Source organism: Rhododendron vialii, chromosome 13a (assembly GCF_030253575.1).
Source record: "Rhododendron vialii isolate Sample 1 chromosome 13a, ASM3025357v1".
Taxonomy (NCBI): Eukaryota; Viridiplantae; Streptophyta; class Magnoliopsida; order Ericales; family Ericaceae; genus Rhododendron; species Rhododendron vialii.
The window spans coordinates 11,393,805-11,408,575 of record NC_080569.1 but is presented as its reverse complement, the minus strand read 5'-3'; the positions used below and the strand labels follow the sequence as shown (position 1 = coordinate 11,408,575).

Genomic DNA, 14,771 nt, shown 5'->3' with positions numbered 1-14,771 from the left:
TCTAACTCGACTCGATTAGAGCCTTAACGAATCAACCACGAGTTGTTGGAGAGCATCTCTAGCTGTATGATGCATAGGACAACGCAAAAATCTTTTTCTAATGGTGGACAACACAAAAACTAATTTTGACATTTTCTTCGTGGTCTCAGACATCGACGGTAGCATTGTGTCCATTCGACCGGGATGACAAAAAAATGTTCACTTTGATGCATTTTTTGTTATCCCATATACTAAACGGGCACATTTCTAGCCCACGATGTACGGAACGACGAAAATATTGTCGAAGTCTATTTTTTGTGTTTTTCACCATTAAAAAAAAATTATTTTGTTTCATGCATGGAACTAGGACAACACTGATTTAAAAGAATTATCTCATGGAGGTTTATACAATCGTTTTTGTTTTTAGTTTCACATAATTTATATATTTTATCAATTAATCTCTAAACGATAAATCTATCTATATCACTATCTCTAAATAGTGAATCTAATAAATCTATCTCTAAATAATACAAGTAAGAGTTTTTTTTTATAATAAAACTAGAATGAATTTCATAATCTTTTTTATAGTCCTTTTTATTGTTTTTTGTTAGATTTTTTATGAAAAAAATATGATCCTTCTTTTAAAACTTTGAAGCCTTTTTGAATTCCAAATACTTTTTTTTTTCTTTTTCCTTTTTTTCTACTTTTTTATTGAGTTCCCTAAAAATAGGTTTTATATAGGAGAAAATTTTGTTTACAAAGCAGCTGTAAAAAAGTGCTTACGGAGCTCAATCTTGGCCGTCAAATAGTATTTTGAACGATCCAGATTATAAACAATTTATTACTATTACCGTTAAAGATTATTTTTAATCCGGACCGTTGCGTATCTCTGTAAAGAACCGCTACATCGTGGCCCCGTAAATATATATCTCTTTATATACGGAGAAATACTTATTCACGGAGGTGCTGTAAACAGTTTGTTTGTAGCACCAACCAATCGCAACCGTCCAAAAGTATTCTGAACGGTCTGGATTTTAATGAATGTTTTCCGGAAAAAGTTGAATTCTTCTCTGAAATTTTTTTATTAACATTCGGACCGTTTAAAATATTTTTGAACGGTCACGATTGAGTGACGTAAGCAAGTCTCCGTAAATAAGGTTTTCTCTTATATACGAGTGTATAGACTCAGAGAACAAACCCTCTCCTGGCGGGGGTGCTCATCTTGTACTGCGAGAAAGTTTCCGTTTGTGTGTGGCTAAATCACAAATAAGCCACTGCATCTCCTCCGTTTAAGTGACTTGGGTGTGATTCATACGATTCGATAGTTTAATTTTGTTTTGGGGCTTCTGCAATAATCGGTAAGGTTTGACTCAAAAGCTTCGAAATCTTTAAGTTTCATCTTCTATCACTTCGGTGTTCGAATTGTCCATTCCCCAAGATATTGAAACAAGCCAAAGCTATGTCATTTGTTTACTCTCTCTCTCTCTCTCTCTCTTCGTGGCAATATTTAAGATTTCGCCGTCAAGCTCTTAATTTCTTTTATCACTGTGTACTATTTTTCTTCAAACTGAATTGCAGTTTCACTTCCGAATTCGTCGTGCATGTTGCATTGTTGACAGAGATGATAAGCTTAAAATTCATTTTGATTGCACATTTTAACGTATTTTCTTTTATACCCTGTTCCTGTATCGTGTGTTGTCTTATTTCTGATCATTGGAATTGGAACAAGAAGCTTAGTTTTTTGTGGGTTTTGTCTGGATGCATTCAAGTTCCTTTTTATTTCACTGTTTAGGGTAATAACTCTGCTCTTTTGTTTAATTTTGTAGTGGGAGAATTGGTGGAAAAGCTTTACTTCCCCTCATTGTAGCAGTCTATGGAGCCTGAAAGGTATGCTCCTCTTCTCTTGAAGTAGGGACGCTCTTTCATGATTATGATCGTGATCGCTTGTATAATCGTCTAACATCCTAGAGCTGGTTAGTTTGATTGATTGTGCCCGTATTAGCCCCGACCTTTTTACCCCATGTAGGGTGGCACCAGCACAACAATGACAAAACCCCCTGGAGTTGATAAAATGTTCGAAGACCTAATCCCACTTTAATCCCCACTTCTCGTTTCTACAGAACAGCTTTTGTTCGGTTTCTTTCAGTTGTAGTGTTAAGGCATTTTCATCAGTTTGTTGTATCAGTACGAGTGCCTTAGTTACTAAATTCTAAGGGTAATTACACGGAAAAATCCAACTTCTATAAGCTGATTATGAAAAGTTTGCAATTGTTTTCATAGTTTTCTTGTCATCTCAAACTGCGGTATTCAATATAGGGAGTTGTAGAGTAAAATTTTCACTACTTTAAGATTGGAGAAATTTGTTTCTTACAGTGTCCAAAATTTCAATTTCCAGGTTAAATTCTCCCGACACTTCGGCCATTTTGTTTGAACTTTTAGGACATCAACTACAGTTTTCTCAGGTACTTTTTGTATGGTGTTTCTCTACATTCTGTGCTTTCCCCTTTTTTGAGGTAGACTTATGACATGGTATTTTGTAATATGGTTTTCGGTCATTTTTCTCCATTGCATGATACAGAGAATCCAATGTAACCATTACGGTACCTATTCTCTTACCTATATCTTAACAAATGGAATTCTGTTGCAATTGTTTAGGATCCCAATTCTAAGCACTTGGGGACCACAGTTTGGGATGCATCAATGGTGTTTGCCAAATTTCTGGTATTTTGTCATCCCTCAATCAGTCTTTGGCATCAGAATTTAGTAATCTGTTGGAATTTCCTTGTTATACAGGAAGTAGCTTCTTTTTTTAATCCACAGCTATATATATCTTTAGAAGTAGTTTCTGATTGAACATTCAGTACTCTCTTCTTTGCAATTTGTTTTATTTCTTTCATGCTCTGTGTCTATTCTTTCTGGGTGAAGGAGAGCGAACGGGGAAGGGCTAGAGGAAGACAGTAGTCATCTCTAGGATGGCAACTCACAATTTGTTATATTCTGATTGAGATAGAACTTAATGTCATGTAAAGACCTTGCATTTTGCATTTCTTGAACTCGTTGTAGCACTGTTGAGCGTCGACCAACAATTTATTAGTCAAAGCTTAAATCTGTTAAAGAGCAGTGCAGCTTTATTTTGTATATTCTCCTCCATAATCGGTATTCGGGTCGAACAAGGGGCTGTACTTTATTACCAAGTAGACATTGAAGTTCAAATAATGAAACTATTGCCTGCTCTTCTAGCCAATTCCTCTGAAGGATTATGCTGCTTGAGAGGGGTAGCGCATGTACTTCTTGACGTTCATTCGTTCACTGTTTCTCTTAATGTCTTTGGTTCTCAGGAAAAGAATTGCAGAAAGGGAAGATTTTCCCCTTCTAAACTGAAAGGAAAACGTGCTATTGAACTTGGAGCAGGATGTGGAGTGGCTGGTTTAGGTCAGTCTCTTCTGGCATTGTGGGATTAATGACATAATTGTTTTCTAGAGAGGGCTCTTGCTTATTGTCATTTGTCCTTCCGGCAACTGATAGTGTTAGTTGTGTCTTTTCAGGCATGGCGTTGCTGGGCTGTGATGTAGTTTCAACAGACCAAACTGAGGTTTTGCCTTTGCTAATGAGAAATGTTGAGCGTAATGCATCAAGAATCATGCAAGCGGATCCTGGTTCAGGTGTCTTATAAGTTTCTGGAAAATAGTTTTTACTTTGTTTCCTTAATCGCTGTCTCCACTTTAATACTTCAATTATAGCAATGGATTTAATATAAATTACTTTTACACGCGCACTTTTGATCATCGAACACAATTGGAGTTCTAGTGATATCACCAAAAAGAAGTTTACGGGTTTGGGAATATTGCAGCTTGGTTACTACTTAGGGGGGAGACGAAAGTACCATTCTCTTACATGGATTTTTTTTTTTTTTTTTGTAGATCCCTTTGGCTCCATCGAGGTTGCAGAGCTGAACTGGGGTAATGTTGATCACATAAAGGCTGTTGGTCCACCATTTGACTATATCATCGGCACCGATGTTGTAAGTTCCATGGAACAGGACCCATTAATGCAGAAAGCAAGTTACTCTCTTAATGTAGGCATTATTATATCAGCCAACATCAATCCTGTGTATGTAGTAGTCAAAATAAAACACCTTTATAGAATGTTTGTGCCAATGCAATCCTCTTTCATTATTATTTGCTGACTGTTTTGATCCCCTGTTGCATCACTGTTAGCAACTTAGTTAATAGATTCACTTTCAAAATGTTTGAACTTGCTTTGTCCTGTCCAGGTGCCAAATGTTATCTTCAACAGTAATTTCTTAATGCCGCATAGATGAAGCAAGATGTTTGGTATATAACTCTGTTTAATAATATTTCAACTAAGCCAAAGAATTTCCAAGTCTATACCAGGTTTATGCAGAGCATCTCTTGGAACCACTTTTGCAGACGATGCTTGCATTATCAGGACCAAAAACCACTATCCTGGTAACATGCCTTCCGAATATCAATTTGTCTCCATTCTCTTTCAAAACCATTTATTGGATGAACTGATCTGTTTAGTCAAATTTTCATGCAGTTGGGGTACGAGATGCGTTCTACAAATGTCCATGAACAAATGCTTCACCTGTGGAAGAGAAACTTCCAAGTGAAAAATGTTCCAAAGGCAAAGGTATAACTTTTACTTAAGAACTAAAGACCTCTATTAACGTAGCATACATGAGAAGTTGAGAACTGAAGGCTCCATTGCTCACACCAGTGCAGTCTTGGCTTCCAAAGCAAGTCCAAACCTTAGTTCTCTCGCTTTGGCTTTTGTAACTGTCAACGGAAAATCCCTATTGTTTGCCAGCAAACTATAGGAGTGCAAAGCAAATCTTTACGGTGAACAAGTAATACCTGGTTTTCATCCTCTGCTTTGACCATGCATGTGTGGAGTTGAAAAAAAACCCAGAGTTTTTCTCATGTTCCTTTCCTTTTCAATCCAATATCCAAACAAAGAGTGGGTGGTAGGCCGTGTATGATTGTAGATGCACCACACCCCTGCATGATAGATGCTTAGAAAAACGTGCATTATCTATGGGTACATTACTAGAACGTCTCTAAAATTGACATGCTTAGCAACTCATCCAGAATCTGATTTTGAATATTATTGTGTAGATGGACAGCAAGTACCAGCATCCAAGCATCCAACTTTTCATCATGGGCTTGAAGCCTTCAGAAGGAAGTGCAGAAACCATGAGCAATGGACTGGATCAGCAAATTGATGAGATCGGAACCACGGGCACTATGCAAGAAGAGAATGACGATGCTGATAAAAATAATGACCCGGATGAATTGGATGATTTTGGTGACAACAAAGCCAAGGAAGATGGTGTGGTAGCCCCAAGTACTCACAAGCTTAGTGAATGGGAAGCAAGGAGGTTTGGCTCTATGGCCGCAAGGCTTCTTCAAGATGTCAGGATAACTTAGTTATTTCAGGTTTTGGATATTTTTCGCTTATTGCTGGCTCTGTCATCTTTCCCATATGGGTATGCTACTACTTTATGAATAGGATTCTACGACTTCGGAGTCTGTCTATCCAAAATCTTTGGTATCTCAGGACTCCCATTTTGTGTGGAGACACACAATCTCTCTGTTTATGTTTTTTTCAACTGCAAGTACTAAGATCGAGGAACATTATTAGAGACCTCCCCTATCTAGATGTTTGCTTTTTATCCCAACCAAAAAAATAAAATAAAAAATGCTTGTCCCCTCACAGAAGATGCTAATAATGCTGTGGCTGAATTTCATAGTCCCTTTACATGCGTCATAGGGATAGTATAGAACTTTTCCCATGTATTCTCTCCTGCCGAAGAATGATCTAGAGACTCATAGGCAGGGACTTGGTTAAAGGACACTCACCAGAGCCATAGTAGCCAAAGGGCAATTTACAGTTGCACAAACCTGCCGTTCCATGGAGAATTTGAATATGATACAACTTCTAACTATTCCATCGCTTGTGTTTGGCTAGGGTTGTTTATACCTATTCTTTCTTTCATTTCACAAAAATACGAAATTATTATTCATTTTCACACACAAAATATTCCTAACCATACTAGTACTATCTTTTAAGAATATTCATATAATTTTGAACAAATGTTAAATTACACGTGAGCATTTGTTTTGTTGATGTAATGTGATACGTGACGAAAAGATGAAGGATAATAGACTACCCAATGATAATGACTGTTTTTTTTTTTTTTTTACGAAGTATAGAAAACTTGGAACAGTGGAATTCTTGTTCCTTTTTTTTCATCGATCTCTTGTTTCTTATCTTGTGTGTAGTAACAAAATAAAACAATAATATTTGAAACATGAAAAAAGGAGAGGTGAAATAAACAAAATACTTTAATTGAAACATGAAAAGAAATAATATTTTAACTTTTTAAATTATATATGCATAAATTGTTAAAAGAGTCACTGACATAACAAAACTACAAATTGCAAATACATGAGCTTATTCGGGCTACCGGGTGAGTCGGGCTAACGGGTGGACTCGTGGGCGGGCGGACCGAGTTATAATTCTTTGGCCCAAGCCCAGCGCATGAACAATTCGGGTTGGGCTAGCTCATCCACAACGGGCTCGGGTTGAGAGGGCTTCGGGCAGGTTGTAGGCCTATGGGTCCAATTTAGGGGTGTGCACAGGTCAGGTTTGGCCCCAAAATCGAACCGAACAGGTGGTAAGAACCGTCAGTGAGCCCAATTCTTTACGTCGTGTACCCTTTGGGTTAGTCAGGTCAGGTCCGACCGCTACGGGTAAGGAATGCACCAACCCGAATCGAAAATTGATTTTTAACAAAAAAAATGAACCCGCACATGTCCGAACCACATGTTCGACCCCACATGAGACCCTTCGGGTTGGGTTGCAGATTTTTTGCACACCCCTAGGCCCAATGATGACCTGTTAGTGATCAATGCATATATAACAACACTATCTATTTTACCTATCCTCTATTAAAATATTAACGCATGTCCGTATCTGAAGGCACGCTTCGAGCAATCAACACACAATTCAATACTAAGCTCACATGCTATATCAAACCACATACATATACACGACGACCCACAGAGAAGGACATATATCATTAACTTAAACCACAAAAACTACAAACTGTGGCGTAGTCAAGAATTAACGATAGTGGAGCACTTTTTAAACACACTTCACCAGAACAAAAAATCATACTCCAACACCAAAATAATAAAAGAATGCTTATGATAAAAATAATTTTTAAAAAAAACCTAACACATTTACTAAGGAAGGTAGTAATTTCATAAACTATCAAAACAAATCAATTGTCTGAATTGTCTCAATGTACCAAGTCTAATAATAGTTAGATACACAATAATTAAAATGTTAATATTCAGCAATCTTGATCCAATCAGAAAAATTTGCTTTTCTTTTCAAATTTTATGCTTAGACCTCTATTTTGTCACGTGTTGAGAGTTCTATCGACAATGACAAGATTACTTTTAAAACTGTGAATAATTAATGAAGTATAATGCATATAACCCGTGGTTTAGCCACTTACAAATTTGGACATTATGTATGGAGGAGTTTCAAATGATGAATGCTGACTCTCTTTTTATTCATTAAAAATCTCACTTCCCAAGTGTAATGGAATTGTTGTAATATTGGAAACAAAAAGTTGAGAATGAAATATATACAAAATGTATTAAAGTGATTAAACAAAGAACAATTTAAGAAGCCAATTACAGAAAAAAATACAAAATCTGAAAAAAAAGAAAAAAAGAAAAGAGTATTCATTAGGGACGCGTGCCCCCGCTCGTCCTCAAGTGGCTCCGCCGCTACAAAGAAAACATAACAAAAGGCTTGGAATCAATTCTTGAGTAGATTTTTTTATTCTCCGCAAAGATGGAACGTAAGCCAAATGGTTAATAGTCTCAAGACACTCATTGTGCCATGAAAATCTAGAACGATGAGTTGTTAGGATCATCACACACGCACACGATTTACGAGTATAAAACAGTAAAAAATCAACACAGAGATATACGTGGTTTTCCAAAATCGGGTACGTCCACAGGAGCGAGAGCGGCTGATGTTATTTTATTATCACAGTATAAAATAGGGTTTACAACATAGAGTATAGAATAGGGTATACTCTATTCTAACTCTAACCGGATTTGGCCTATATCCCAAAAATACCCTTGTACGATACTGTACCATACAGCTGGGCCCCCTCTACGCTCCACTCGTTGCGCTTCGCTCCACTCGTTCCGTTCTGCTCCGGCATCTGGTTTTCTTTCTAGAACTCCTTAGTAACTCTTCATACTTAACATATAAGTCACAGTTCTAACAAACATGTATGCCAGTGCCTTTATTTGGAATTTAATTTAATAAGGCTTCGAGTGTCCTTCCATAGCATAGGTGTGAGCAAATTGCTCGTACATAAAATCATGCATGCTCCTACATAATTTGATTGCAACAGATCGCGATCGAATACCCTTTATTACTATTGCAACAGATCGCGATCGAATACCCTTTATTACTATACAGTACCACCCAACTAATTTAGAATCCAACCGCTCCATCGAAAGTCAAGTCACACCTAATAACAAAATAAAGGGTTAAATATCTAGACATCCTTTGAAATTTACCTTTTTGTCTCGCTCATTCCCTCTTAGAATTTTGCCTACGGAGAGATCCCCTCATTATAGTTTTTTTTGGTCCGTAGACCCCTTCCGTTAGGGTTCCGTTTAAAACCGTTAAAATTTTGAGTTATATTCTTTCAAAAGTGGCAAAATATTCCGAAATTGACCTCCATAGCTATTACTTAAGCATTGTTTCCCTTCCTTCCTTCCATCCCTCGTTTCCCCCCACCAGCTCAACCACCACGACACCAACAACCCAACACACCTCAACCCTATTGTAGTACAAGAGTTGCACATTGTACTGTGATTTGTTGTTTGTTCTTACGTATATGTATGTGCTTCCGGCCGGCCCGCTCGCCAGGGTACTGTGAGGCGTGAGCGAAACAAATTAATACTACTAACCCTTAACGCTGGGCCAAAGGGTTCAACTGATTTGGAAACGTTACTTTAATATTATCTCAACTACGGGTCTTGATTTTGGGCCAAAATTCAAGGGTCCTAAGCAGCCGCCTGATGGGCTTATGCCCAAGGAGGGCAATTGGTTATCGATGAGTACATAACAAATGGTACACAATTTCGTGGCACTGTAAACCAACTGAATCGGCTTCGCTGTCCCTGTTCAATCCCAAAAACCCCTCAGTCGTGGATCCCAAACACATCTCCGAAAAACCATACCTCAATCGCAACCTCTCGCCAAACCAACGCCAAAATCGCAGCACCAAAAATGCCAAAGCACAATGGCAAACACTGTTGCTGCCTCTGTACATGCAACCCTGCTACCTTTCTCAATCGCAGAAGTCGAAAACGGGAAACACATAAATCAAAGAAAACTAAATGCCAATTGAATACAAAATTGTTTTTACCCCAGAAGGTATGAGTGTCAAGTCCAGCTCCTTTAAAGGTATGAAAATTTGGCGTTCGGCTCCTTTAGGTATGAAAATTCGTACATCCACTTTGGTATCTCAGGACTTCCATTTTGTGTGGAGACACTCACACATTTCTCTGTTTATGTTTTATCCGATTGCAATTACTAACATCAAGGAACAATATTAGAGACCTCTGCTATCTAGCTGTTTGCTTTTTTATCAAAACATAAAATAAAAAATGCTTGTCCCCTCGCAGAATATGCTGATAATGCTATGACTGAATTTTCATAGTTTAACTTGTCCTTCACATGGCATCATACGGATAGCGTTTGAAGACTTTTCCCGTGTATTCACTCCTGCTGAAGAATGAACTAGAGACACGTGTGCAGGGAATTGGTTCAAGGAAACCAACAAGAGCCAGAACACAAGTTAGCATCCATAAGGCTATCGACAATTACAGAAAACCTACTGTTCCTTGAAAAGGAGTTCATGAATAATGAATCCGGAGGACCGGAAAGGTGTTTAAGTCATGAAAATAAGAGAATTAACGATTACATACAACATGCTCCCAAAAAATGGGGAGGAAGCTAGTCCAAAGACCATGCTTTTAAACGTAGGTTGATTAAATTTTTTATAAAAACAAAAAAATGTAGGTTTATTTTGAAGAACTAACTACATTGAACCAATTCGAGAATGGTTGGTCGTAATTTGCCGTAGAACTTGACTTCCATTGAAGTATGACGCAGTGCTATTCCCAGATAAATTCAAACCGGAGACTGAATCCAAATGAATTCCCAAATAAGAAATAAGTGGGTCCGCTCGAGACCCATCAATAACAAACCTCAATCGGTCAGAAACCACTGTCGGAAATCGCAACAGTCTCCTGTACCCCACCGTTGTGCCGTTAATCACTTTCTTCCATATTCCTCTCTCATTCAAAGCATCAAGGTGAAACCAGAAAACCCTTTGTCCCATTTGAATGGGCTCTTGAACTTGCAAAACATTGAAAGTGACTGACTCCTGAAAATCCAAATACAAAATCCAACCTGTTCGATTTTCCTCTGGAGCCCAGTAAGAGTAGATTCCTTCTTCAAGAACATTCATGGAGTCGAACCAAGAATCAATTATCCCTTGCCTTGTACTGCTTGCTGAAATGGAGGAATTCTTGGCTAAGTTATTGGAAAAGATGGATGTCCGAAGTTTGTTGAATTCTTGAAGTACTTTTACATCTTCATCGGATATGAGACCAGAAGAATTAGGTGGTACGTTTAGTAAGAAGAGGCAGTTTCTGCCAACTGATTTGTAGTACATGTCAAGGAGAGTTACCGCTGATTTCGGAACTTCTGATGCGTGCCAAAACCAACCGGGTCTGATGGAGACATCACACTCAGCAGGGACCCAGTCGTGGCCAAATGGATCTCCTCCTTGTGAGTACCTGTGGTATATATAAATGGTGGCAATGTGAGGGCCTAGTTCCACTGTCGAGTACCCAGAATGAATAATCAGAGAGGAAAAGATGGATAATAAGGATTTGGGTTCGAAACACTTTGTTCTTCAATTTTCTTAATTATTTCGGGAAACAGATGGAAGTATGGAACATTGGTGTTCAATGTGGAGAAACATTAGTTTTTGTTGAACATAAGTGGTTTTTCAGAGTCCCACATGAAACATAAGTATACCAATCCCTTGGATATCTACATGGATATTTAATTACCCCAAACACCCAGAAGAGGCCAAAGAAAAGAGGAAATCCTTCGTCTTTTAAGCCAAAAAAGATAGGTGGTGGTGGTGGGAGGAAGAAATGTCCTTCCTTTCAGCACGGCAATGGAGCATTCTTTCCCCCCTACAAATTATTTCCCTCCAAAATACACCACAAATTACAAAGGGAGGCGTGGAACAAATTCACTCTGTTAAGAACCTTTAAGCTCTAAATGGGTGCATACATGCATGATAAAACCGGAATTTAGGGAAATGAATGTTCCAGCAGATTCCCTAAATTTTCCAGCAGAGTGCTATTGGACTATTAGAAAACTACTGAAGCTAAGATTGGTTGGGCAACCTCTGACTACATACAAAATGGATGACTGTGATGAAACTTGGATTGATAACTGGAATACTATAGGCCCTTATGTACAAGACTTTTGAAGAAAGAAGGTACGAAATCTGGGAAAGCCTCTAAAAGCATTGCTGAGATCATTAATCATGGTGGTGATTGCAAGAAATATGATGTGAAAATCATACTCAAGCTGATTGCAGAAGATGTTAGAGCTAGAATCAGCTCTTTTGATGTAGCTACTCAGGTAATTGCACTTGTTGTGGATGTAAGGCTTCTTGTTTGGGTGGTTTAGGGCTTACCCCTTTTGTTTATACATATCTTGTTTCTTCTCAATAGATTATTTTACCTACCAATAAAAAGAATGAGGATACATAATACATAAGCTGATGTATTGTTAACATAATTGATCAAGTGATTGGTTGACTTGGAGTTTGAAATCCAAACTACACTAAGGGAACGGAAATGCGCAAAACCAGGATAATGGTGTTGTAGCCTGAAAAGGGGTGCTATACTTGGCATAATTTTCCGAAAGGGATGGAAGTTTAGGCAGCAATGATGCGTACACAGGACTACAAGAAACAGAATTTGTATCTTTTGGGTAGGAGACAAAAGTTTAGTTACTTATCCATCAAACTAAGCTTTCTGAGTACTAGAACTGAATATACACATCATCTTTTGTCCTAAAAATAAAAAAGAAGACTCACTTGGTATCGGTGTCGCCAATTTTAGCAGCACTCGTGTTGAAAACGGACCAGCAAGTGGTTGCGGCTGTACCGGACTCATCTCCAACCCACCTGACATCTGGACCAGCATCAGAGAAAATGACAGCCTGTGGCTGGAGTTGATGAATGAAACTAAACCAATCATCAAAGAAATATTCCATGTCCTTCTCTCCCTCCCCTTTCGCACCATCCAACCATACCTCTCTTATCACGCCATATCTGTTCCGGTTTCCAAACACAGAAATAAACCTTAAAAAACAACTTACCTCAATTCACTACTTTTGTTCCTAAGGAAATTTATGCATGAAAAGAAGCAAGGCAATTCTAGTAACCATGAAGGAAGAGCTATGAATGAAATGACCTATCTGACTACCATCAAGGAATGAAAATTGGTTAGGATGCATACGACTATCTCAAGAAAACTCAATGGTCCATTCCATTGTACCATTTATATGGCATTGCCAGATATGAATCCACCAAGACCAATGCTGAGAATTGTGGGCATAGCTGCAATTATACCACAATTCAAGTGACTTGACGACTTCATGAACATTTTTCTCTTAGGTTAAGATGTTCAAATTATGCTCTTAGGTTTCAGATGTTTTTAATAGAAGCTTTTGTGTCTATCCCATTTGTAAAAAGTTGTTACCAGAAAACGCTACTACCCTAGCGAATTACGTTTTGGTACAAATGTTCCGAAACATGGTGCATTACCGTTCCAAAACAGTAAATCTAGCGATCCCCTTAGTTTTCCCCAAAATGTCAACTTAGTATGGTCAAAATAGAGAGAGAATGGAATTTCGGTGGGATAAATTGTAAAAATTCCAGCCATTAAGTTGCTAGAAATGTGTTTTGTATGAATAATTTGACAACCAATATTTAGTTTCACTTGACGTTTATCGCTTGGAAGAGTAAGTTCTAGTTTTGTTATCTATAGAAGCCTACCCCTACCGTACCACAAATTAAGCATGTGGCGTATTGCATTCCCGTTCCCGTTCCGGTACGCGGAACGATCCGCGTTCCAAGTAACATAGGTTCAAAAATTATCCAGAGGTCCAAATGAGACAATTCATGTTAGCCATGGAAGGAAGAGCTTTTTCTTTTGAAAACACAATCAATCAGCTTGAATCAACACAAGTTAACCAAAACCCGTAACTTTATAAACACCTCAAGAAATTTCCACACTTTCTCACATGATCGAAAAACCCATTGAGAAAATAGCTTATCAATCATAAACTACACAAACCAGTACTCAACAAACTAACCCGAGCTTCAAAACTTACTCATAAACATTTCAAACCCAATTTGCATAAAGAAGTTAAATACCCAAAAACCTCGAAGTCATCCACAGAAAAAATGCTACAAATTGCTCACAAAATTCAAACAACCCACAATAGACAAATCAGAACTGAACAAACAAATCATACCCATTTCACATACACCAAACAACACCACAACAGAAACAAAACATACCCATTTCACATACACCAAACAACACCACAACAAACCCAAAATCAACATCTTTATACCTCGTGAGCAACTCGCTCATCTGCCCCAAATAATACTCATTGTACTCAAGCGTCTTCCCATACGTCGACTCGTGCCGATCCCACGGCGACAGATAAATCCCCAACTGAACCCCTTCCCTTTCAGCAGCCGCAGCCAATTCCCCCACAACGTCCCCGCCCCCGTTTCTCCAAGGGCTAGACTTGACAGAGTAGTTCGTGTAATCCGAGGGCCACAGGCAGAACCCGTCGTGGTGTTTCGCGGTTAGAATCACGCGGGAAAAGCCGTTGTCTTTGGCGATTTTGACCCATTGGGCGGCGTTTAGGGCGGAGGGGTTGAAGACGGACGGCGGGGCGCGGCCGGAGCCCCACTCGGAGTCGGTGAAGGTGTTGGGGCCGAAGTGGAGGAAGAGGGCGGTGTCGGAGAGTTGCCATTGGAGTTGGTGGGAGCTGGGGATGGGGAGGAGTGGGAGTGGGGGTGGGGTTTTGGAGAGAGAAGGTGGGAGAGAGAAGAGGAGGAGGAGGAGGAGGAAGGAGGTGTGGAGGGGAATAGGGTAGGTGAGTTTGGAGGTGGGTTTGTGATTTGGAATTGTGGAGGTGACGGTGATCATGGTGGGTTTATGATACTCTGGTCTCTCCCGTGGACGCAAGAGTGATTGAGAGAGAGGGAGAGAGAGAGGGGGGGAGGGGTGTTCTTGTTCTTCATAGCCAGAGGTGTTGATGCTTTGGATCTCAGTAAATTTGACCAACAGTGAACGGTCTTGTGTCGTCATCATTTCTGGTGGAATCTAGGCTCCGTTTGTCGGGTTCGGCTCCAGTCCAGTGTAGTATTATCCATTGTGGTCCATTTGACGGCTGAGATTAACTCTAACAAAATCAAAGTTCCAGATCTTGCCATGTCAAACCCCTCCATTTTGTTGCTTCTAAAGAAACGGAAAATCCTAACGGAAGTTTTGACAAGCTAACTGCAAAATCCAAACAAAACTTTACTCAATCCACGTGTTTTCTCAATT

At 39.0% G+C, this 14,771-nt stretch overlaps 2 protein-coding genes across 5 annotated transcripts; one reads left to right on the top strand and one right to left on the bottom strand.

The window, feature by feature from the left end:
- The first annotated feature begins 1,150 nt into the window (after nucleotides 1-1,150).
- LOC131314956 (uncharacterized) lies at nucleotides 1,151-5,648 on the top strand. 4 transcript variants are annotated; one of them, XM_058343958.1, is made up of 10 exons: nucleotides 1,151-1,337; nucleotides 1,803-1,866; nucleotides 2,375-2,441; nucleotides 2,635-2,700; nucleotides 3,318-3,411; nucleotides 3,525-3,641; nucleotides 3,900-4,000; nucleotides 4,374-4,448; nucleotides 4,540-4,632; nucleotides 5,118-5,648. In XM_058343958.1, exons 2-10 carry the CDS (start codon nucleotides 1,853-1,855, stop codon nucleotides 5,427-5,429), a joined length of 939 nt encoding a protein of 312 aa, XP_058199941.1. In that variant the 5' UTR covers nucleotides 1,151-1,337; nucleotides 1,803-1,852; the 3' UTR covers nucleotides 5,430-5,648. The 4 variants fall into 4 exon arrangements, with proteins under 4 accessions (XP_058199941.1, XP_058199943.1, XP_058199944.1 ...); XM_058343960.1 differs by having other exon boundaries at nucleotides 1,151-1,368; nucleotides 1,804-1,866; XM_058343961.1 differs by having other exon boundaries at nucleotides 1,255-1,272.
- Nucleotides 5,649-9,929: 4,281 nt separating this feature from the next.
- Nucleotides 9,930-14,531, bottom strand: LOC131314955 (alpha-L-fucosidase 1). Its single transcript, XM_058343957.1, has 3 exons — nucleotides 13,783-14,531; nucleotides 12,236-12,472; nucleotides 9,930-10,910 (listed from the first exon to the last, which is right to left on the bottom strand). The coding sequence occupies exons 1-3, from the start codon at nucleotides 14,529-14,531 to the stop codon at nucleotides 10,148-10,150; spliced, it is 1,749 nt and encodes a 582-aa protein (XP_058199940.1). The 3' UTR covers nucleotides 9,930-10,147.
- Nucleotides 14,532-14,771: the final 240 nt, after the last annotated feature.

Coding starts and splice junctions, on each gene's coding strand:
- LOC131314956 (XM_058343958.1), top strand. Junction 2,701..3,317: donor TGGTGTTTGCCAAATTTCTG/GTATTTTGTCAT, acceptor TTTGGTTCTCAG/GAAAAGAATTGCAGAAAGGG. Junction 4,449..4,539: donor GACCAAAAACCACTATCCTG/GTAACATGCCTT, acceptor ATTTTCATGCAG/TTGGGGTACGAGATGCGTTC.
- LOC131314955 (XM_058343957.1), bottom strand. CDS start 14,531: ATGACGACACAAGACCGTTCACTGTTGGTCAAATTTACTGAGATCCAA. Junction 12,473..13,782: donor ATGAGCGAGTTGCTCACGAG/GTATAAAGATGT, acceptor AAACCGGAACAG/ATATGGCGTGATAAGAGAGG. Junction 10,911..12,235: donor ATTGGCGACACCGATACCAA/GTGAGTCTTCTT, acceptor TATATACCACAG/GTACTCACAAGGAGGAGATC.